Source organism: Falco cherrug, chromosome 8 (assembly GCF_023634085.1).
Source record: "Falco cherrug isolate bFalChe1 chromosome 8, bFalChe1.pri, whole genome shotgun sequence".
Classification (NCBI taxonomy): domain Eukaryota; kingdom Metazoa; phylum Chordata; class Aves; order Falconiformes; family Falconidae; genus Falco; species Falco cherrug.
The window spans coordinates 14,400,247-14,423,191 of record NC_073704.1 but is presented as its reverse complement, the minus strand read 5'-3'; the positions used below and the strand labels follow the sequence as shown (position 1 = coordinate 14,423,191).

The 22,945-nt window shown below is 42.1% G+C and overlaps 1 protein-coding gene across 6 annotated transcripts in view; it reads right to left on the bottom strand.

The window, feature by feature from the left end:
* KLF7 (KLF transcription factor 7) overlaps positions 1-22,945 on the bottom strand; it is a 112,359-nt gene that overhangs the window by 40,537 nt on the left and 48,877 nt on the right. For 2 of the 6 annotated variants that reach the window (XM_014282900.3, XM_027810554.2), the window contains exons 3-4: positions 22,058-22,181; positions 6,129-14,319 (exon numbers count right to left, since the gene is read on the bottom strand). In XM_014282900.3, the coding sequence (XP_014138375.1) occupies positions 14,268-14,319; positions 22,058-22,181 (176 nt within the window). In that variant the 3' untranslated portion in view covers positions 6,129-14,267. Of the gene's footprint in view, positions 1-128; positions 292-5,077; positions 5,177-6,128; positions 14,320-22,057; positions 22,182-22,945 lie in introns of those variants that run through there. The other 4 variants (XR_008733524.1, XR_008733523.1, XR_003561547.2 and 1 more) reach the window with 4 other exon arrangements.

Here is a 22,945-nt window from a genome sequence, read left to right as displayed (position 1 = left end):
CATAGAGCAAGTGAATTCCATGGGCATACTACACTTGTGCTATATAGGAGCATACACAGGACAAAACCTCACTAAACTCATCACTAAAATTGAGCCAATACAAGACGATAATATTTAGTTAAATTTACCTAAAATATCTGCTGTGGTATAGGTACGGTCTGGCACTTCCAAATTCTGGTACAGTTCCTTGCCATACAGCTCCACTAACATCTTGCTCTACTTAAAACCAAACTTGAGTTGAGGTTTTCTTTGCATGTTTTGTCTTCAGTGTCCTCTTCATCCTTTTCTCTTCTGTAAAAAAAATAAACCAAGAAGGCATTTAAAATGGAGTGTATATTTCTTCATTAAATTGACATAAACATACAGGCAATTTTCTCAGAGTTGTTGACTATTTTTCATCTTTTCATACGGCTTCCAAGCAAGTCCTTCCCTGTGTGGAAATGGGGCCCTTCTGAACCGTGAGGAACGTGCAGCCAAAACTCTTTTGACACAGTGACCTGCTGCCAGTGATTTCTGATTAATTAGGGGTACATTCTCCCCTTTGTATGCGTACAGTGGGATTCTCAGTAACATCAAAGGGAAAACTGCCCTCCTTAAGTTTGTCAGGCAGTAACTACCCAGGGGTTGAACAAGATTGTTCAGCCTATGGATGTGTTTTTCACCTGCCCACGATGGTGGGCCAGCTTCCTTCTGGAGCATGTGCTTACCTCCCACTGCCTGGCACCACCAAGCACATGCAGTGGAAGGAGGAGGTCTGCCCAGCCTGGCGGCCATCCCAGCTACTGCTGGCACAGCCACCATCTTGAAGCTTCTTCGCAGTGGCAGACATCTGAGGCACCAAGCCAGAGCAGCCTGGCTGCCAGAGGCTGTGTTCCGAGAGCAGCACAGCTATCTTCTCCCCCCACAGATCAATTGATTTCAGGCAACACCTGATCACAGTGACACACCTCCTGTGAGCCTGTCCCCCTGTCCTCACAGACAGCTGCAGTCATTGAAAGAGGCCAACAGCAGCTGCTGGAGAGAATGGCACTGTGTGGGAGTGCTGGTGGCATTCACACAGACAAGTAAACACACCTGGGGCCTTCTCTGGCCCTGAGGCTGACTGGCTCCACATGGCTTATGTCTCACACCACTGAAATCTCTTACCTTTCCCCACAAAATCTCCCAAAACAGTGCCCACACCTGGGCTGCCTTTGGGCACCTGCTAGCCCTGAACCACCCCCTGGGCGGTGTTGTGGGGTCTGGCTGACAGGGCCATCCCAGCAACTTAACAGTACAAATAACTAGGCTATAGCCCTGTAGGATTTAGTAATGAAAATGTGACCCGTGGATGCCTAGGTGGCTGGCTTTTATCCGTGTCGTGGCTTGGGAGGGCAGGCACCCAACATCACAAATGCTGAGAGAAAAGCAAATGAGTGGTTAATAGCAATCCTCACTATGAAGAACACAGTGGCATTTTATAGTTCTTTGGTTACCAGCACTGTGAAAAGAAAACCCTCACGGCTCAGCAGAAAGCCTGGCTAGCTTTGCAGGAGGGACGCCAAAACAGTGAAGTATGGGATGGGGACAGAAGGGTGACAGAACCACTGCACGGAAAAAGGGTGCCATCGCTTCCACATGCCGGGAAAATACCCACCTGACAGAAGAACATTTCACCCTACACTTCCCTTCAACCTTAATGCTCCTGCTGTTGCTGCGACAATTTCCAGTTGCTGAGGCACTGAGCAAGCCTAGTGCTCGCCATCAATACCCAAAGGTGCGCGAGGGGACAGGCCGGCTGCTGCTAGGACACCTGAGGGGAGAGCGGCGCCATTTTGAGGTGCCTCTCCTCAGCGCCTCCACACCGCAGGGGCCAGAGAGGCCCCGCCTCAGGCCCTGCCTCTCAAAATGGCGGCCGTCTGCCTCCTGGGGGTAGGGGGTATCGCTGAGCCCCTCTCCCCTGATCCAGGCTGTGCTGTAGCCCGGGGGAACACCTAACTAACCTTTTAGGAATGGGGTCTCTGAGCGAGGGAGGACTACACTGGACAAGCACATACATTCCTTGGGTGTCACACCACTGACTCACCAGTACATAAGTTATATTCTCTGAGGTGCATGGCGACCCAGCCACAATTTTATTTCTCAGGTCTCTAAACAGTGATCACTTTAGCTGCCTGTAACTCATCCTTAGCAATGAAGAAAACTGGGTTTATCATTAAATAATAATTTAATCATTAAATATCAATTAATCAGTTAAACGTAAAGGGGTGGTTATAGTCTTGGGCTAAGGAGGGAAACTGTCATCTGGCAGCATGAAAACCTGAAAAAGGAGAGAGATGAGGAGGTTCAGAGTGACCCGAGAGGTTTTAGGGAAATGTTTATAAGATAAACATCAGAAAAGAAAAAGCATAGAAACAGATTTATTAATGATGGTTACTTGGGATTTCAGGGTGTTTCTGGCAATGCTTTGGAGCTACTCACGTGATTTCACATGGAGATAAAAGATCTGTAGCTGAGACCTTCCATTTGGTGCCAGAGCTCATGAAGTGCATTTAGATTATAGCCTGGCAGCTCTTGCTGTTTCCCAGAGCATTAGGCGTTGCTCTGATCCTGAGGGCTGTGCCCTCCTTCCTCTTCCAAATTAGCTTCCTTGTAGCAGCTCCTCCTGCCACCATCAGCTAGCCACAGTATTTTAGGGTCACAGGAAAGAGATCGAAAGAAGCATACACTTCAGGGACCAAAACATTCATCTCAGAAGGCCAGGGTTCTCATCACTGACTTTTAGGAACTTGTATTTATTTTGCGGTTTTCTGTTGAAAGGGTAAAAAGGCTTTTGTTGAAGGGCAGGAAATTTCCTATTTCTCGAAGAACCTTCCTGAATATCCCCAAATACTTTTAAAATGGTATCACTCAACCATACTTCTGTCTACTTACAGGATTGGTTCTGGTCCTAGTTTTGCTAACACCAGATAGACTGGATCCTGAGGGGAAAAGTGCCTTCCGATTACCTCAGTAAAATCAAAATATCAGATAGGAGCCTTGGATCAGAAGGTGTTTGCCTGGATTGGAAGTTTCATTTCTAGTCCCCACACTCCATATTATTTGAGGCACTCAAGTTGAATTTGAGGTAACCCTTCCAGCTGTTTGGGATGCTTTTGTTCAGTCTGCACCCCCAAAAAGTCCACCAGAAATCCAGCAGATAGAGGTAAATTTGACTGAATTTGGAAGAGTGTCCTGAGGAATTTTAAACTCAAGACTAACTAGGTATAGCACAACTTCATCTTGCTCAGTTTTATTGCCTCTCCATCACTGAACATTAACCAACCAGAATATAAGCAGACAATGAATCTGAAACCATGCTGCAGGGGAACATGAGGAAGGATCTCTGAAAACAGCATGTGCCTGTTATGGTTTCAGACAGAAGATCTCCAGAAAACTGAAGTCAATGGATAAGCCACGGACAAGAAGGCCCCTAGAAGCCATAGTTCTGATAACCCTTGTCAGCTATCAGCACTTGTCAGCTGATGAGGTACACAAGCTCTCCATCAGCAGAGATGGCTTACAACTGGGCTTCTGGAAAGACTTCCAGCCAGGTGGTCAGAAACTGTTAATGAAAAACTATTTACTTCTTATCAAAACTGAGTGACATATTTCAAACTTAATTAAACTCAGAAGTATTACAGATATTTGTAAAAAGCTTTAAAATAGCATAATTCTGGTGGCAAACCCTCACTTTCATTCACTTTTAATTCTGCTCTCATTATTTACTCTCACTAGGAAAAGGTGAGGTAAAGCAAAAATAATTTAAAAAGGGGTGTGTGTGGAGAAAAACTTACATTTGTAAGTTTCATGGGAAGGCTTTTTCTCAGCTGAAGTAGCTTGGAAAAGAAGATACTTGAGGAAACTAATGCCTATGGCAACCTCATGTGCTAGAGTAAGCTGCCCACCAGATAGCACGTGCTGCAGTCATGCCTAGACAGTGCTCGCTCAGCCTCCTACAGCCTCAGAAGGGGGTGAGGACTCTTCAGCCCTTCTCTGCTTCAGCTGAGATGCATTTGAAGGAGAGGAACTGTGTCTGAAAAGTCACACAAAGTTTGGACACAATGAGTTTGCATCAGATGAGCTCCACAGGATGGTCTTATGCGTAGTCTAACCCTAGAAATGAATACATTTTTCTTTCCTTAGAGAACTCTGCACCCTGACAGTGGGAGTTGCTCAAGGTGCGTGACCATGTGCTACCTGAACAATTTCAGACAGAAGTTCTTTCACAGTATCTCTTTTCTCTGGCCTCCAGGCTGGGGAAGTGTCTGACAGCTATTCCTGCAGATTAATAACCTACTTGCTTCTAAGACAAAGTGTATTATAGTAATGTATTGTATTTTCTGGAAGTTCCTGGAAAACAAACTGGTTATATGTTTACTTGTAAATGATAATCCTCCCTCCAATTCATGCCAGTTGAATACAGGCCAAAGAAGTTGCCCCAAAGTTTCCTTCAAAACGGGGTTGTTCCAGAACTCTCTGGAAGTCCCTCTCACAGGTGGAGAGCAGAGGACTAATTTATGCTAGAAGTATCTTTACCTAGACATATAGACATGTAACTGTCAAAAAGCTCAAGGCAGGCAAGATGCTAAAAGCTTCCAGAGGTTTTCAAGGAAGAGAGAAGGTGAAGGAACCTGGACCTTGTCTTTACAAGAAAAAAAGCTATAAATTCTATTTTCAGAAAGAATTCTGTGTCATACATAACTTCATTCATACCTACTTCATACAAGTACTTCAATCTACAAGAGAAACCATTTTTTTTTTCAGCCTGTATTTTCATGGTAGGATGCCAAAAACTCTGTAACAACTGGCTGCCTCACACTCTGTAAGACACCAAGGTATCATGGCCACACTGAAGCAGCAAGAGCACTGTGTGGTTTTGACTTTCTGGAACACAAGCCCAACATTTTGACCTGTACTGAGCCCTTTTCCTGTGCTCAAGAGCATTCATTAGCATACATCCAAACAATGCAAATTATGTCCATCACTAAACATCTGTTACAACCTGAGTGACCAGAGCAGGCTTGGACATCACTGGAACTTTCGTCTTCCAACTTACCATGTGGCTTTCCAGAAATGCTTGATGTCACCTCAGCTCCTTTTGCATTCAACTCATCCCCTGGAGTGAGTCACATCTGGGTATGTGTCTCTTCATTAGCTACAGAGGGAGTATAAATCAGCACGTTAGAATGGTCATCTGGCTTCTAGACGCAGATGTCAGGAGGGAAACCCTACCCTCTGTCTGTCTGACATAAACAGTCCTAGCAGGTTTCCCAACAGGGAAAGTGAGGCATATTGTCCCAGAAATAAAACCTAGCAAGCTGGCATCAGACGAGCCCTACAGGACATTCATATGCAATGCCCATTGAGGTTGCTGCAGTGCGTGAACACAAGACAGCAAAAACGTAAAGGGATACTAGCTTGACTTGAAGAAGTAATTTCATTTTATGCCGTGACACTGCAAAGTGATTGTGCTCATAATTACTGGTTTTACTGCCTAAATACTTTTTAGTACTTGAGCATCCAGGTGGATTCAACTGTGCTTGCAACTCTGCAGACATTAAAGAGGGAGACTAAATGACTGAGACCAGGGAAAGAGAACAATACTGCACTCTTGATACATGGACTAGAGCATAGCACTAGTGCTCAGGAGCCTCAAAGTCTAGTCCTGTTTTGACCACCGACCAACAAAATGTATCGAAAATGCAATACAAGTGTTCTCTGTGTCTTTTACAAAAATAATAGTGGCTGAAATCTTCAACCAGTGTAAACTGTCAAATACCAGAAGTCACTGACACCAACAGAAGCAGTATTACAAGCCAAGTCTGGTCGGCGTTTAAGAATAAGAACTTCCTTCCTGAGCATCTTTTCCAAAAGTAACATGTGATATGGCATGAATATAAGTGACACTTCAACTGTTATAAAATACATTAAAGAAAAAGAAATCATTTAAATCCAAAAATATGATTCTGATAAGCTAAAGCATACTTAGAAGTTACATATTTTGTGTCAGTAACCGTTTACAGAACCATAGCCTTAACTGATACTCAAAAGCCATTTCACTCTTCACAGTTTTTATAAAGAAATAATATACAAGGCACACTAAACACTGTTGGGCCAAACACATTCTACTGTTTATTACACATATTACATTCTTAAATAAAAATGCGTCACATAACATTTTTGCATAGATATCTTACAATATACCAATTTAAAAAAGAATTATGAAACAGACCAGTAACAAAAATAAATTTTTTCTTCATTAATAATTTTGTAACATTAACATACCACCATCATATAATACAAATAATATTTTTAAATCTTAAGACTTTTTGTACAGCAAAAAAACTGACAAAGTAATATATTTATATATATATATATATAAAAAGCTTAAAAAAAATAAAATGTCAAAAAAAGGCAGAACTGAGGGCTACAAGATTGGGTACTTCCGTGATATATTAGAAATACCAGAGTAGGCCTGAGAGAACGTGACCGAGGGCATCTCCAAAATGCACTTGTCAGACACATCTGGTAAAAGAAAAATTATAGTGCAAAATGAAAGTCCTTCAAGCAATGTTGTTTGTTTTGTTTTTGTTTTTTTTTTTTAAATAGGAGCATTCATACTTTTTGTTGTTGTTGTTGCTAAAAAAAAATATCCCCCAAACAAAAAACTAATGTGTAGTAGAGAGCAAGAAAGGTTTCAAAGGACAAGAAAGAAAACAGGCCACTTTGCAAAGCAAGAAAAAAAATCTCAGACTGCATTATTATTTTTTCAACTAGATGAGTAGACATGCTAAACTAAGGCCTTGTTTCTAAGAGAAAAGTTGTCATGGTTTATATGCAGTGATTTCAAAATTAGGTACTTACGTTGGTGCAAGAACCTTCCTGTAGAGGTATCTTAATTGCTTGAAGCATTTCCTACACTTCAGCTTAACTGCACAGGATGCTAATGCAAACTCAGTCCAGGCAATCAAGTTAATAGGTGCAGCTACAAAGTGATTGCAACTAGATTGGTATTTTAATACAGGGCAACTTCCCTGGTAGAGACATGGCCTTGGTAACAAAAGTAGTGTTTAAACCAGTGTTTTGATCTACTTCCAGAATCTGACAGGCCTGGGGTTTAAAATACAGAGCGGTGGGTAAAATGTATGTTGCAAAATATAAAGATCAGCCCTTCAGCCATCAGGCCTTCCAGGGACTGCGTGCTAGCTTTTCATTTCCCCGAAAGCCCAACAATAAAGGCTAAAACTGTCACCTTTCTGTCCATTTTAGCTCGCTTTTAGTGTGTACGTGCTAAGCCCTCACACGCACAACCCTTCCCACTTCCCCTCCCAATCCCCACATTTGCAGCCTACTCATTCACGGTACACAGCAACATGTATTTTCCAGCAATGTTGAAAGTTCTTCTACAGAAGCTGACATGATTCCTAAAATGCAATGGCAACAGCAAGTGCCCTCCCTAAATCAAAGCAATAGGCACGGTTGGCTACTACAAACTGTAAGTCAGTAGCTCAGTTTCCTCTTCTGTGTAGGTATATACAGTATACTGTTGTACATCCACACCCACACAGAGACAGGGTGGAGAAAATGTTTCCTGGCAGTATACAGAAGTTAGGACCAAAGCACTTAAAAAAAATCATCAAAGCTTTCATTTTGAAAATCGTGAAGAGTTCCAACTTCAATTATTACACCAAAAATGCCATTAACAAGCATTAAGGAAAATTATAAAATCCTGTTTGAAAAATGATGCCTGCATTTGAAAATTTTCAGGTAGGGAAACCCATTCTTGAGGTGATAAAGCCAGCCTATCCCCCCGTCTCCACATTTTTATGTATATAATTTATATATACAACTCTATCATTATATATATAACTTATATAGCACAAGTATGTCTTGGACTTCTTCCTCTACGGGAGGAGGAAAGTCTCAGCTTTACAAGACACATCTTAGTACATGGTAGGCTGGATTCTACAGTTCTACAATGCTAAATCTTGCCACTGAAGCCAGCGCAGAGCTGTGGAGGAGAAAGACTGCCGTAGTCCACCCTAAACTATCAATAAAAAGAGACTCAAATGTGACAAAAGTAAGAAGAATATCCAACCTTGATCTGGAAAGGATCATTCAGGAAGGCGTAGATTTAATGCTAATGAAAGACAGGCAAGATTTGTCAATGAGTAGTTGTACTATCTTGGGAGGAAATAATTTTCATTTTTCAAGACAGAGTTAAATAGAGTTATTGTCAAGCATTGTTTTTTGTTCTTTGCAAAATGTGGGGATCTTTGCAAGTGCAATTCAATCTGAAATCAGCAAAAAGTACTTTAAAAGATTGTTGGGTTAGAGGCGTCACCCAGGATATGAAAGCTTAAAAACAGTCTTACTAGATGGAATGATAGGATGTGCCAAGTCCTGAATGAAATCAAGAATAAAAGCCCTTGATCCACTGGGTGCTGGCCTAGTAACATGAAATTATTTACAAATCTTTCCTCTTTTTAATTTTTTAGATTTATAGGTTTTGACATACATTAAGGGAACAGGCAGAGAAAAGGAAACACTTAAGCAAATTGGATTTTCATCAGTTTTGTCAAAAGCACCAATTATGACCTCTTTTGTACACAGATAAACAAACTATGTTAAAGAGGAGGAGCAACCTTTGTATTAGAGACAGCTAAAAAGCCCAAATTGTCTAGGGCCAGGTAAAAATGAGCGAGAAAGCCTGACTCTGTAGATATCAGAAAGGTCAGAGGTAAGATACACTCAGTCACTGCAACTATCATATTGATCAACTCCCATTTGAGCCATACACCCTTAGTGATTAGTTGTCTTTTTACTCCTGAAGTTAAAACAGTTCCAAAAGCAAGGACCTGGGGGCTCCTCTTGCATTCAGGTTCTTCTTCCCCATTTGTGTTTGGTCAGTGCTTTCCAAGTATTAAGTGAAAGTGTGCTAACCTAAAAAAACAGTAAACCCAATTCCAAAAGTCTGAGGAAACTAAGAATGAATGAAAAAACCCAATAATTTTATTTTCACCTTTATAGAAATATATGTTAGCTTAGGTTTCAGGTCCTGGAAACCATTTTTGAGACATCATATGGGTCTTCCAGGCTAGCAAACTTGTTTCCATAGTATCTGGTTGGTCCCTGCAGCTGCAGCGTATCTCATGATCTGATATTGCTTCAGGCTGGTTTGCTAAGGGTTTGGGTTTGTTTTTTTTAAGATTTCCTCCTAAGTGTTCTTCATGAAGAAGCCTTATAAAGTTTAATAAGGATGAAACTCTCAGAGTTTGAGAGAAACCTTACAGACCTGTCCTACAGTCTGTTCCACCAGCACAAGCCTGGGAAGAACTATTTAAAGTACACATTTAATCAGTGAGAGCTCTGAAATGAATCATAGAAACACAGAAAAATTAATGTTGGAAGGTACCTCTGGAGGGCACCTAATTTAACCCTCTGTCTAAAAAACAGTTTAGTTAGATCAGACTGCTCAGGGCCTCGTCCAAGCCATTGAAAGAATCTAGGATTTCAGTCCATCCCTTCTCTTCTTCACTTGCCATTTTATCCAGGTAATATAATTTTCTAGACTGAGTACTGGGTATTGAAAAAGAACAACTCTAAGATAATGAAAAATACTCTGGACTCTGGAATGCCCTTTTCTGTTAGACCAATCTTTATGAAATACATGTCATATTTTAGGTTGCTCTAAGGGGGAAAACAAACAGAACAAAGACACACCGAAGTGTTGTTTTGGTCTAAAAAGTAACTAAAATAACAGCATCATGTGTCTTTGTAATTGATACTGTACAACTAAAATGATACATTTTTTTAGTTGAAGGTAAACCAGCAATGATTAAGTTGGTAAAACAGAATTTTGCATGCCAGGCCTCAAGACGGCAGTAGAGAAAGCACATTTCTATAACCATGTTTTTATACACAGACACAACAAATCTGATTAGAAAAATCTTTATACTGGTACTTCCTAAATGATTTTTCGTAAGTTAGTTTTCAAAATAGAATCTTGTCATACAGTATAGCTCGTCTTAACTGGATAATGGAAAAATCCAGAATAAATGAATTATATCAACATTGTAACATATGAAGCACATCTTGATCTGGAATATTCTGTCTGGTTTTGATCTCCCCGTTATAAGAAAATTACTGACATATTGGAGCAAGTCTAAAAGACAGCCACCATGGAGACCAGGTTCTGGAACACGTGATGGATGAAGAGAGGCTGAGAGACATGGTCCAATCTTAGGAAGAAGAGAGTAAGGGTAGATCTTATTGCTGTCTACACATACCTAACAGAGGGTGCAGAGAAGAAGCTAGACTCTTGGAGGTGCACAGTGGAAGAGGCAATGAAAACAAGCTGGAACACAGAAAATTCCTACATGACACATGGATTTTTTTTAATTATTTTTTTTAAACCATAAGAGTGGTGAAATATTGGACCAGCTTGCACAGACAGGTTGTTGAATTTCCATTCTTGGGGATATTTAAAACACAGCTGGATATGGCCCTGAGCAACCAGCTCTAGCTGGAGATCGGCCAAGATGGCCTCTGGAGGCCCCTTCTCACCTGCATGATTCTATGATTGACTGCTCTGCTCCAAAATATTATTCAGCTCTTCACAAAAACTCACATTTGCTTTAGTTGCTTCTTCTGTGTACAGTATTTGTGAGATTTTTGTCTCAATTTGTTCTCATCCTACAGTTCCATGGCCTTGGAAATCACAATCTGACTTTCTTATAAAGGCTTCTCTTTTGCAAATAGGCATAAAACAAGCATGAAGGAAACAAAGTTAAGCTTCTCCTTTCTACAGCTGGATAACCCAATCCTCAGCTTGCTTCCAAGAAGCCTTACAGAGAGGTTTAGCCTTTCCTCATTAGTCTGTTTCTACTCATAGTTTACAAATAGAGGACAACTGTACAACTTTAGGAAGGAGACACAGGGCCCAAAAAGGTTCCAGCTGTAACAGATTACACAAGTTTGAAGGGCACAGCTTAAAAATCTGCAAAGAAACAAAACTTACTGTAAAAAACGAATCCTGGAATGTGTCACTAATTATGTCTTTCCAACTCCTACAAATACCAGCTGTGGTTCAAAATGTTAGTAATGACTAAGACACTTGTATATAAGCACCCAAAAACCGAAGTCCAGAGATTGACTAAGGACACCATGTACACAGTTGAAAAATATCTCTGTTTACAAACAGAAGAGATGGTCCCAAACATCAAAATTTGGCTTCAGAGTTCAAAACCTGCCACAGAGGGAGCCTGAGAAATCTCAAATCTGGTTAAGTCTCTTATTCCTCTTTTCTCTAATTTTTTAGGCTATTTGGATCCATGACTTAGAGGTAGGCCTGCCTCTAGAACAAAATAATCAGACATTTCAGCATGTTTTTTTTCCATGGGGCCCTTGTCCTACCATATTTAAATAAGATGTCAACAAGACCATACATAAATGACAACTGGAAGTAAATAAACAATCTTGCTTGATTTTTTCCATTTTCAATAGAGTCTGGTACTTAAACTGTCACTTAATAATTAAGGTTTTTAGACTAGTAATAGCATGTCTAAAGGCAGTTGTGTTCAGAGGTCAAAGGAGGATATTTATGCAGGTTCACAGCCAATGAGTATCATAGTGGTGGGTTTGAGAGCACACACTGTAGGACACGACAGTAATGGAAGTCTAGGATTCTCTTATCCTTTTGTTAATCTAATGCACTGACTGGATGCTCTACAGTTTCACACAGCTGAGGTTTCAGTTCCCATTAGACATCTGGCAGGATGCTCTATATATTCCAACACAAATTGGATTCTAGGGCCCTCAGTCCCAGTGGAACAACTGGGTGGAATGGCCATAAAAAGTATGCAAATACAGAACTAGAGAAATACGAGATTGTCAGCAAGCAGTGCTCCGCAATTTTTAAATGTATACATATATATATAAGCATATATATATACACATATAGAGTATAGTTAGTTTTAAATCTTTGGAATAAACTCAATTTCCGTTCTCTCTCTCTTTCTCTCTGTCTTTCTTTCACTCTCTCTCTTGCTCTCTCTCATGCTTTTATTATGAATGTTACATCATTGTCCCTAAAAGATGGTTAGATTTTGGTCCATATTTCATGCCATATGGGCCAGACATCGTATTTCCCCCCTGTCCCCAAAGTGTTCAGTCGACAGTCACAGTGTTTTGTGAAAACTGTGAGGAAATTCAGCATCTTTTGAGTAAATTCAATCTCTCACTGGAACCAAAGGTTGTAAAATGCTGAGAATTCAAGTGCCAAGGATCCCGGTGACGGCTCTTAAACATCTATCGAGTTTCTTGTTTTCTCTTTTCCCCCAAGAGTACAGTTTTACCTCCCAATACACAAATTAAGGGAAATATTTAACAGTCAATGAGTCAAAACAGTCAAAGAAGGGCAGTTGGCTAATACAGTATAAAAGAGCAGCAACCATTTGTGGACCACGTGCTGTTTTGTTTCATTTCTAGACACATCTTGGGATGGTCCCAGAATATACAAAATATACAACCTAATGACCACCTGCCTGCTTGCATAGGCCATTTTTATGGTCCTAAATGCAGTCTTTGGAGTCAGGGCCAGTGCCAAATAGTTTCAAATGCAAGTTACGGTAAGATAGATGTTTTTGTTTTTCTTTTGTAATGAAGACTTTAATCCACTTTGAGCCAACAAAATCAAATTATCAATAGGATTGACAAGGTGAGCATGAGACCTCCACTTCTTGATGGTTCACAGAGTAGGCCAAAATGGACCTCTAGGTTAATAATACTTTAGACAATCATTTGGAAAAGCCTCACTGCTGTATGTAAATTCCAACCCTTCCTTCACCGTTCACACTGTTACATTTTTTCATTTAGGAGTGGGCTACAGCATCAACTTGATGAATGGAAAAGGAGGACTTTAAAAGGCTAACGCTGAGTGAAGCCACTGTACTTGGAAGAGGTTCTCGATTTCCCACTCAAGACACTGGAGTAGGATTTTTGGCTTGGGTTTTTTTTTGTAAGATGCTCAACAAACATTAGCTTTAAATTAAAGTCTGCAGGTGCTCTTTACGCAAACAAAAGTCTAATATTTTAAATTGGTTAATAGAAGAACAGCAAGAAAAAGCAACAAAATTCATCACTAAGTCACTGTGGGTTGTGGCTAACATGCTCACATGATGTGGAAGGAATCCTGTAGTCATGCCTGTGTGGCCAGTCCCAGACCGATATCCAGGTGAAGACAAGGAGTTCTGAAGATCACTTGTTCGTGAAGAAAAGAGAAAAAATGTTTAAGCTTCCAAATAAGCTTTTAAAGTTTTTTGTTCAGCAAATAAACAAGAAGTCCTAGCTATGGCAGTAAGGTGAGGCCTACAGAGATATTAGGTGCTGTTTCTCAGGGGTTTATCCCTTGGCCACTTAGCCATCATGGCAGCAGCTTCCAGAGTCCCTAGTGCATACATTGTGCAATAGCCAAAATAAAAATTAAAATAAAAACAACCAACAAAAATATAGTCCTCCGTGAAGTCTACATAAACTCAGGCCAGAACGAGGATATTTGTGTCACAAGTGTCACTCCACAGTCTACTGCCATTAAGGCCACTGGTATTGACTTAAAAGGATCTCAATAGCTCAGTTCTAGGAAGAAGAACCAAAACCAAGACAGGTCAAACTGTCTGTGAGAAGTCTGACGCACTGAACATTAGGAATTCTCAGACAAAGAACAAACGAACCAAGAGGTTAATTTTGGCTACCAAACTGGGATTTGGTTTTCTAGGTCATTGTTTTCCCCCCATCTATTTAAAAAGAAAGTTAGTGCTACAAATATGCAACTTCAAGACGACATATTCTCCTATTGAGTTGCACTGAGAAGCAAGTTAAATAAGCCCCTCCTACTGCCGTCCACCTGCAGGGAAGCCTCCTCTGTTTTCTCTGATTTCCATTGGCAGAAACAGGAGACAAATCCAAGAGAGACGAAGTACTGTAAGCAATTGTTCCTTCTCATTGACTTCACCTCTATACCACTTCCTCGCCTGCATCTTCTCCCATCCAGCTGGGGCAAGGCATGAAGAACCAATGTACGTATTGAAGTATAATTGGGTGCATGACAGTGTGAGCCTGTGGTCTCTGTACAGAGGATTACATGTGATCAAGTTCTTTCTCCTGCAAGGTAGCACATTGTAACTTGAGTTCCACTTTCATCTCACAACACTTAGCTCAGATGACATCCATACCAAACTGATTGATATTTAGATGTGTCTCTTCATGTGGAGGGCGAGGTGATCAGACCTGGAAAAACACCTGCAAAATAAAGGAAGTGGGAAATCAAATAAATACAGGATTTGGGAAAACAAGGTTCCTGCTCCTTCCTCCTTATGTACAGGAGAAAATATATATCCAAGTTTAGAGACATCTCTTGTATTAAGCATGGTTTGCCACCAAACCCTGTGTGATTGACCTCTGTGACCACAGATGGCCAATATCCTGGCTCTTTGGCAGCTAAATAGGCTACTCTTCTTTCTCTGTTCCCTTCCCTCTCTCTGCTTTCACTGCATCAAACATCAGGGAAGAGCACTCATGTATGCACCTGCAGTATAAAATCAAGTATTTTGTGTAAGCGTGTGTGTGCATGTAAAAAAATGAAATAAAACAAGTCAGTTTTGCTCAAGTACTCAGCAACGCCAGTTTAAAAAAACACCACCTTTCTCAAATGCCCAGAACCTGCAACAAGCACAGAGGTATGATGCCAGTTTTGAGAGCTGAATTCTCATTTCCAGCTCCAAACTGGAAGGAAAACTTTTAGAATTACATTTGTCTCGTTTTAGTTTTGCATGTTTACCATCCGCAATGAAAAAGTATATTGGAAAAAAAGATGTCATTTTTGCTTATGTCAGATGCACTTTAGTGTAATTACAGTCCAATATGCTATTGAAATACAAAAATGAAAAACAATGCAACTTCATTGAGCCAAATACTTACTGCTCTTAAAAGTCTCTGTTGTCTTCTGTAAAACTCCCTAGATAAGGGGGGCCAACAGCATCTTGGCTCGTATCGGAAACAGCATGGCCAGCAGGGCCAGGGCAGTGATTGTTCCCCTGTACCTGGCACTGGTGAGGCTGCACCTCGAATGCCGTGTTCAGTTTTGGGCCCCTCACCACAAGAGGGATGTAGGGGTGCTGAGCGTGTCCAGAGAAGGGCAATGGAGCTGGGGAAGGGTCTGGAGGGCAAGTGTTATGAGGAGCAGCTGAGGGAACTGGGACTGTTCAGTCTGGAGAAGAGAAGACTCAGGGGGACCTCCATGCTCTCCACAGCTACCTGACAGGAGGCTGTAGGCAGGTGGGGTCAGTCTCTTCTCCCAAGTAACATGCAATGGGACAAGGGGAAACAGCCTCAAGTTGCACCAGGGCAGGCTTAAATTGGATATTAGGAAAAATTTCTTCACTGAAAGGGTTGTCAGTCATTGTAAAAGGCTGCCCAGGGAAGTGGTTGAGTTACTGTCCCTGGAGGTATTTAAAGATGTGGAGAAGTGGTGCTTAGGGACATGGTTTAGTGGTGGACTTGGCAGTGTTAAGTTTACAGTTGGACTCTATGATCTTGAAACTCTTTTCCAACCTAAATGATTCTATGATTCTATGAAAGCTGGTTCAGAATTTGGAGATGACAATCCATCAGCCCACACATCTTTCCCTTTCTCTCTGCTGGGAATCTGGGTGGTAATATGTGGATGTTCATGAATGCTATCTCCCTGAAGGATGTTGAGAGAAGATGAGGTATTATCCCTATTTTGTAAGAGCGAAAACTGAGAGACAGAGAAGGCAAAGAAATTGTAAATGACACAACAAATGTGGTAAAACCAGAAAAAAAATATGCCAGGAATTAAGCTTTCAACTTCTGTTCTTTATCCACAAAGCCATTTTTCTCCATCTCATAAGGAAACTTAATGTTTTGATATTCTGAGCATGTAGATGGATGCTGATGAGATGGACTTAGAGTGGCAACCCTAGAGAACTAGTTGAGTTTAAGGGCTGGTCTAAACATGAAGTTAATTGAGAATAAGGTAGGGCATGAATTTGAAATGAAGTATCTATTCTTGATTAACTCCCTCTCTAAAGGCTTATGACTGCCTTCTTCTGAAATGACTTAATCCACTTGGGAAGTGGGTTAAAATAATCAGAATAAACCAGACTTACTCCAGGAGAAGAGCAACACCACCAAGAGTCAGTCAGGAATTACTATTCTAGAACAGCTGCCTTGTAGTAGCCGTGCTGCAGGGCGCTCACAGCAGCACTCACAGCAGCCCAAATTCAGGCACTTCACACCAAGATATTGTCAGAGTGATCAGGGGAGTAAGTTCTCAGGAGAACGAGTGCCTTCCTTCCCTGTCATTCAATATATACCCCATTTTATCAGGACTGCCAATAAGCAAGAATATTTTTTCAACTTCATACCCATTAGAAATGGGATTGAAAGCACCAACCCATTTCACATCCACTATCACAGTGTCATTAAACATACGTGTGGCACCAGAGAGCAAACCGCAGGACAAGTGGGCAGTGGTTCTGGCTGCCTACCCCAAAGCCCTAAAACGGAGCCTGACTGTCAGAGCGGCAGGACTCAGACACTCTTAGAAATTAAACTTCTACTAGATACTTCAACTTGAGCACTATAATATGGGAGGTTTCCAAGTTCCCTGCAAATCTTGGCTTGCCTTCTTTCCACCCTAAGCCACAAGACACTGGCTTGTTTATTTTCACTAACAGCAAAAAAATCTATTATAAATATCACACAAAACCCACATATCTGTGGCTTTTGAATAAAATGCTTTTGTAGGCTTCGAGGGCATCAGGAAAAGATACTTCCAAAACTGAGTTGTCTGGAATGTCTTTTCACTGCCCCACAGATTTAGAATATAAAAGAGCCACCGATACTGGTCTGAAGAATATCCAAATGGCTTATTGTGAGAATCTGGATAGCTCATACATGGGAACTGAATGTATTTCCAAAAAAGCAGTAGCTGAGTATTTCATATTTTTCAGAAAGAAGGTAAAAGAACAAATTAAACTACTACTCAGCAAAAAAAAGCCAAAACTCAAAGATAAAAAAAAAGAACACTCAGTCTAAAGGCAAATACCCAGAGGATAAACACCCTAAGCAGAGAAAGGCTAAGAAAGAGAAGCACTATAAAAATGAAGAGATTTTAAATAGTTAGGGGATCTTTTCTGTCCTGCTGGCATTATTCCCCATCACGGGCAATCTACCTGCATCTACACACAGAGATCAGTGATCAAGAGGTACATTTTTAAGACAAAGGAAACTCATAAAAAGGCAAGTTTTGCAAGAAAAGGTAGACAGTCATCTTCTGTGGATAGGCATAGCTGTGCTCAATCAGCTGTCCTCTACTGATTTGTAGCAGCTTACAAGGGGGGTCAATACCTTCAGAGTGGCAAAAATTCAAAAGAAAGACTTGAAAATAGGATGGATGCTGCATTCCTCCAAGCTCCTACATGAAGCACAGTGAGACAGACAAGAATCTGACAATGGGCACTTGGCTTTCAACACAGCAGGCTCAGCACAGCTAGAATTTTCTAGCCCTAGGGTGCCAAAATACACCCTTGGACCAACATCTCTCTCCTCAGTCTAAACTGAGAAAGCAGCATGCTCGGGCTACAAGGGCTGCCAAAACAAAACAACAGCTTGAGTGGCTGCCAAAAAGACATGCACCAGCTGGCACTTCAGTCTAGGACTAGTCATAAGACCACCACCCAAGCATGGCTTTTCCTCTCCAATTGTCTCTAGTATAGATGCAACCCAGGAAAAAGTATGCTGAGTCACAGCACAGCAAGATCTGTTAAAAACATTGATTCAATACATTGTTTCACACCAGAAACCACTGTATTAGCTTCTAGTGTATTTTTCAGCCCTGGAATATTTTTATAGCTAATAAAATGATACCGTATTTGCTAGTTTACAGCTAATAAAATGGGACAATACTAATTCTCCACATTCTGCTGACCAGTTTGGTTAGTTCTATCTTTTGGTAAGGCTGGTGGATGTGGACATTTATTTTCAATAGTAAAACAGTCCCTACAAAATTTTGCAGCTAAATCCCACTGTCAAAAAAAGCTATTGATTAGTGGACACGTTTTTTTTTTCCCTTGTACAACTACAGGCAGCAGTGGAGGAGGCTTCACAGGATAAACTGTCAGGGGAAATTCCTTTCTTCCCAAATTAAGAAATAGCAGCTTGCTGGTCTCCAGTCCTGCCTGTGAGACAAGACCTTGCTCCACACTGCTGGCTCTACACCTCTTCCAGTTCCAGATCAGCTCTGAATATTGTACATGGGCCCATCTCAATCTTCCCCATCGTCCCACCCCGAGTCCAGCTCTTCTTAGAAAGGACAGTTTATGCTTGAAAAGATACCCTAATTCTGAAAGTCATACAGTGTTGCGTGATACATAAATTTCTTGCTCCCAAACACGATGCCTTCTTTTCTCTTTTTGCTCTATCTCCTTAGCAACAAGGTATTGCTTGGCACTCAAGCCTCTGCAGGAGTAAGAGGGAAGGCAACTACAATGAGAAGAGAAACTATTGCTCAGCCATCTTTCTTACCAGCTGTGGGTTCTCCACTGTGGGATGTGTTCATTCCAGCTAAATATGCTGTTAGCTTGCTTTCAAAAAGGAAACCACGTGTGCATGTACATGCACACACACACACACAGAGGAATATATACCCCAACAGTCTGGCACTATGCTGCTGTCTCCTAAACACATTTATGCAGAACAAGCAACTACCTGTCATCCTCTACCCCTCGGAGTGCTGAGGGCTTGCACTGTGTGAGGAACATAACCCTAGTCTGTGTTTCTGAAGAGCAAAATTCTGGGGAATGCTAATAACCAGCACATCCCTGGTGTCTGAAGGCACTAGGGACTTGTACACTGCGTTCCACACCACTTTAGCTGATTCTGCTTTCTCCCCTGCTGCCACCAAACCACACACCATTTGCAGTACATATGGTGCTTCTCAAACCAGTGGTAGTTTGCCAGCTATAACTAACAATGTGATCTGTGGGCTGCACGGTGTTGGGATAGGGCTGGGACAGCAGGAGAGTATCACATCTTATCTCTGTTGTTTTAAAATTGACCTGTACACAGAGGATATGAATAACCTTTTGATGTCAGCCAGAAGGTCAGAGACACAAACGCATCTGAAAACAGCCTAGGAAGAGAATTGCAGCCAGACTGTGCACACAAGATTCCCCTTCTTTGCTACGTGAATCACCACTTTCATGCTCTGATTGCCAAGTTATAGCCTCTGAACAACAGGCACATGTTTTGTGCTGTGTCAGTGTTGTTAAAAGCTCCAAAAGGCTCCTTAAAGTTTAGCAAGCCAGGATGTCTAAGGGAGTGACCACAGCTCCTGTCAATAATGGTGGGTGCAATAAAGGGTAGCAGTTCAATTAGGGAGAAACTATTCTCCAGCTGGGAACCTTGGCTCAGGAAGGGGTGTCTTTAACATTGAAAGTCTGCCTAAATAGTTAAGGACAGATTTAGGCACATGTTTCAGTGCTTGCTTGAGGTGATACCTGCAATAGGTGGTAGTAGAGAGATTTGTGAATGAGAAAAGAAGGAACAATAGTGATATGGCAGAATGGGCCAAAAGAACAGGCAGTATCACTCTACCAGCTTGCAACAACTGACTAGGAAAGTAAAGACAAATCTGTCTCCTACCACCACAGACAGATGGTATGTGCATGGAGTTCAACACTGCACAATCTCCAGCACTTTTAACTTACTAATAAATATGTTTTCTTCATCTACAGATTCAGCTGAGGAGCAGAAAATGCATTAGATGACTGCAGGAACATATCTCTTGACTGCAGTGACTGAGTTGGCTGTCAAAGAAAAAAAAAAAACTAGGTAGGAAGGGATAGTATGTAGAGGGAGAAGAATGAATACTTAAAGGGCTGAAAGAGACTGGGGAGCTGAAAATGCTCTTTCTTTAGATCTCTGCTAAAAATATTGTCTGTCCTGACACAGAAACCTGGAGCTGTGTAGGGGTGGTGGGCAGGTGGTGGGCAGGGGGGCCAGGATGCTCTTCAGAGGAAAGAAGAGGAAAAGCAATGCCTTACATTTACAGAGGACGTAACTGTTCTCCTTCACAGAGATGCTGATACACAAGCAGAACTCCAGAGGTCCCTACTTGGTTTATCCTGCCCCTCATTCTGAGCAAACAAAAGATAATCCAGGGATAAAACAAAAGATAATCCAAAAGGAAGTCCTCCATGGGGGAAGGGGGATGGGAAGAGGGGAGACAAGGGCAGAAAAGCACTTAAGGAGATGAAGCTCTTGGAAAGGCAGGATGTGAAAATGATCAAATTTCCTTCCCATAAAAGGATGGGGTCCCTTGTTTATGTCCCACACATCCTCTCTCCACGCATGTTCTCTGCTGGTCTGGTGTACCCAGAGGCTTCCTAGAGCCTTTATTGTATTACAAAACATTTCCTTATCAGAGCAGAGAACCTTAGTGCTGCATTAAAAAGATGGGTAATTTTCTTAAGCCTCTTTAAAAAATATATATAAATAGGATTAGCTGGATAACATGTTCAGATGCAAGCACATTATTTGATTACTCAATAGTGGATCGAGGTTTCACCCAGGGCACTGCCAATCTCCAACTGGAAGGGTGTGAGGGGGAGAAGTGCTCATTGTTCGATCCTGTCAGTGCTGTCAAGAGTCATTATAGGGGTAATTGCTTTTGCTCCACCCTAATTTGTTATCAATTGGGATTGGAGATGAGGAGGGGGAGGTTCTTTTGGTTTTGTTTCTAAATTCAAAGAACCCAGCTTTCAAAACCACTCAGCACCAAGCAAGGATGACCAGATTTTTCAGACGAGCTCATTGTTCATTCAAGCAGCTAAAGCGTGAGGACTGCAAAAAGGAATTGGTAGTGAGCAGCAGCAACCACGTCTCACGCTGGGAGCGGCTGGATGCTCAGCACCACCAGGCAAAACTGGCCCCTCATTTCTGAGTGCCCAGAGGACCGCTGCATGACAGGCTCTTCAGGAACCCTGACTCTGGGCACCTATCAGGCTTTCAAATCTGGGCCCACAGAGAATGAAGGTTCAGAGTATTTCCCATGTCAAACAGATGTCAAGGGTCAGTTTTAAAACTGTAGGAAAAGATTCACTAATTAGCAGGAATGTGCAGAGATCACTGATCCTACACAAAACAACCCCATGAACTTGAATTGTAAATGTGTCTATATCACTCTTGTGCTTTTGAAAATTATGCCCTTTTCTGTCTTTTTTTGATTCTCCTGTTACATCTGGGGAACCACAGAGCCCTGGACTCAGTGGTAAGAGAAGACAATGATCAGATCATATATAGAAATTAAGTGCTTTTTTCCTAGAGGTTTCGTATAGGTTTGGGGCACCTGTGGCACAACAGCCACACACACTCCCCATCCCCGCTATTTGTACACCCATGTATTTGTGAGGCCCACTCTGCCAAAATTCAGACAGCCAGCAGTAGTGCTTGGGGTAGTCCATGAAGCAGAGCAAACAGCGGGAGCTCTGCCTTTTTGCGGGCAGCAGGCTCATAGGACCAGCAGACGGAAAGCTGTGGAGATGCTTTGTTGAGAGGTCCATCACTGAAGTGGTCTAGGACCCTCTGGATGTCTTCTCTGCTTTAACAACATTAACAGAGCTGCCCTATGGACTGAATCTTGTGCCCACAACAGACACTGGCAGGCTTCAGTGAGACTTAACGCCTGGTCCCACATCTTTGTGCTGTGGGCTGGAAACACCTTAGGCTGCTTAGGAAGTATTCCCCCTCTGCCAGCCTGCCTGGCCACCGAGGCAGAGAGGACATGGGCAGAGTGAAGGGCCCCTCCTTGGCTCGGGGATTGAGGCAGTGGGTCAGGAGGCCAGAAGGGCCCCCTGTGCTAGAAGCCAGGTCTCTTGTCTCAAGGAGCTGGTGGCTCCATGCCGCTCACAAAGTCCACATGTTGCTTGAACACCGTGTTCGAAGGCTGCATTACCTGTCACAATGGTTGCATTTAAAGGGCTTTGCACCCGTGTGCTTTCTGTAATGCCTTGTGAGCTCGTCGCTCCGTGCAAAACGCCACTCGCACCCTTCCCACGAGCACTTGTAAGGCTTCTCACCTGCAGAGGGGAGGAGAGAACAGTCAGCGTGGCAGCAGGATTATGGAGCACTCAACTTGCAAGCCCTGTGTCCTCCCACCTTGTCTCTGTCCCACTCGGGCAGGTTAGCCCATCAAACAATTCATGGCCAGTGTGGGATGGAAAACAAACTTAGGGCTTGTGATGCATTGTACTGCGGATGCATCCAGCCCAAATTTTACTGCTGCTAAAATTCTTGCACAACCTTATTTCCCATTTCTAACAAAACCAGTCAATTACTCTTCAAAGAAGCCCTCAGAATGTTCCCAAATGCCTGTGCTGCTGTGTGGCTGGAGCCTGATTTTCAGTCAGCTTTACAGTTCACTCTACCCTTGCCAGATGAATTACTGTGGTACCTGTGAGTGGCTGTACTAACACCTGAACACACTGCAGGCGTGCACCACTCCAGAGTGGCCACCGCCACTGCGTCACATGCTTTACCTCAGGTGCCATTTACCCCTTGTATGGCCAGACTCATATCCATTCACCTCAAGCTTTCATGCCCGCTACTCCCTAGGACTGCACCTTCTTTAGTTGCTTTGGGCAACAGAAACTGTTCCTTGGTTCAAAGGAATCATGCGTCAGGACAGCGAGTGCAAGAAGAGAAATGTTTTCTTCTTTAAATCAGGTGTTCCTTCAGGCTTTTTGCACTGCACCTTTATCAGTTGTTCTTCTGCCCCAAAATATTAACTGTACCACTGAAGGCAGTGAAACAGTATAGTGATAAAACAGGAGAGATTCTGGTC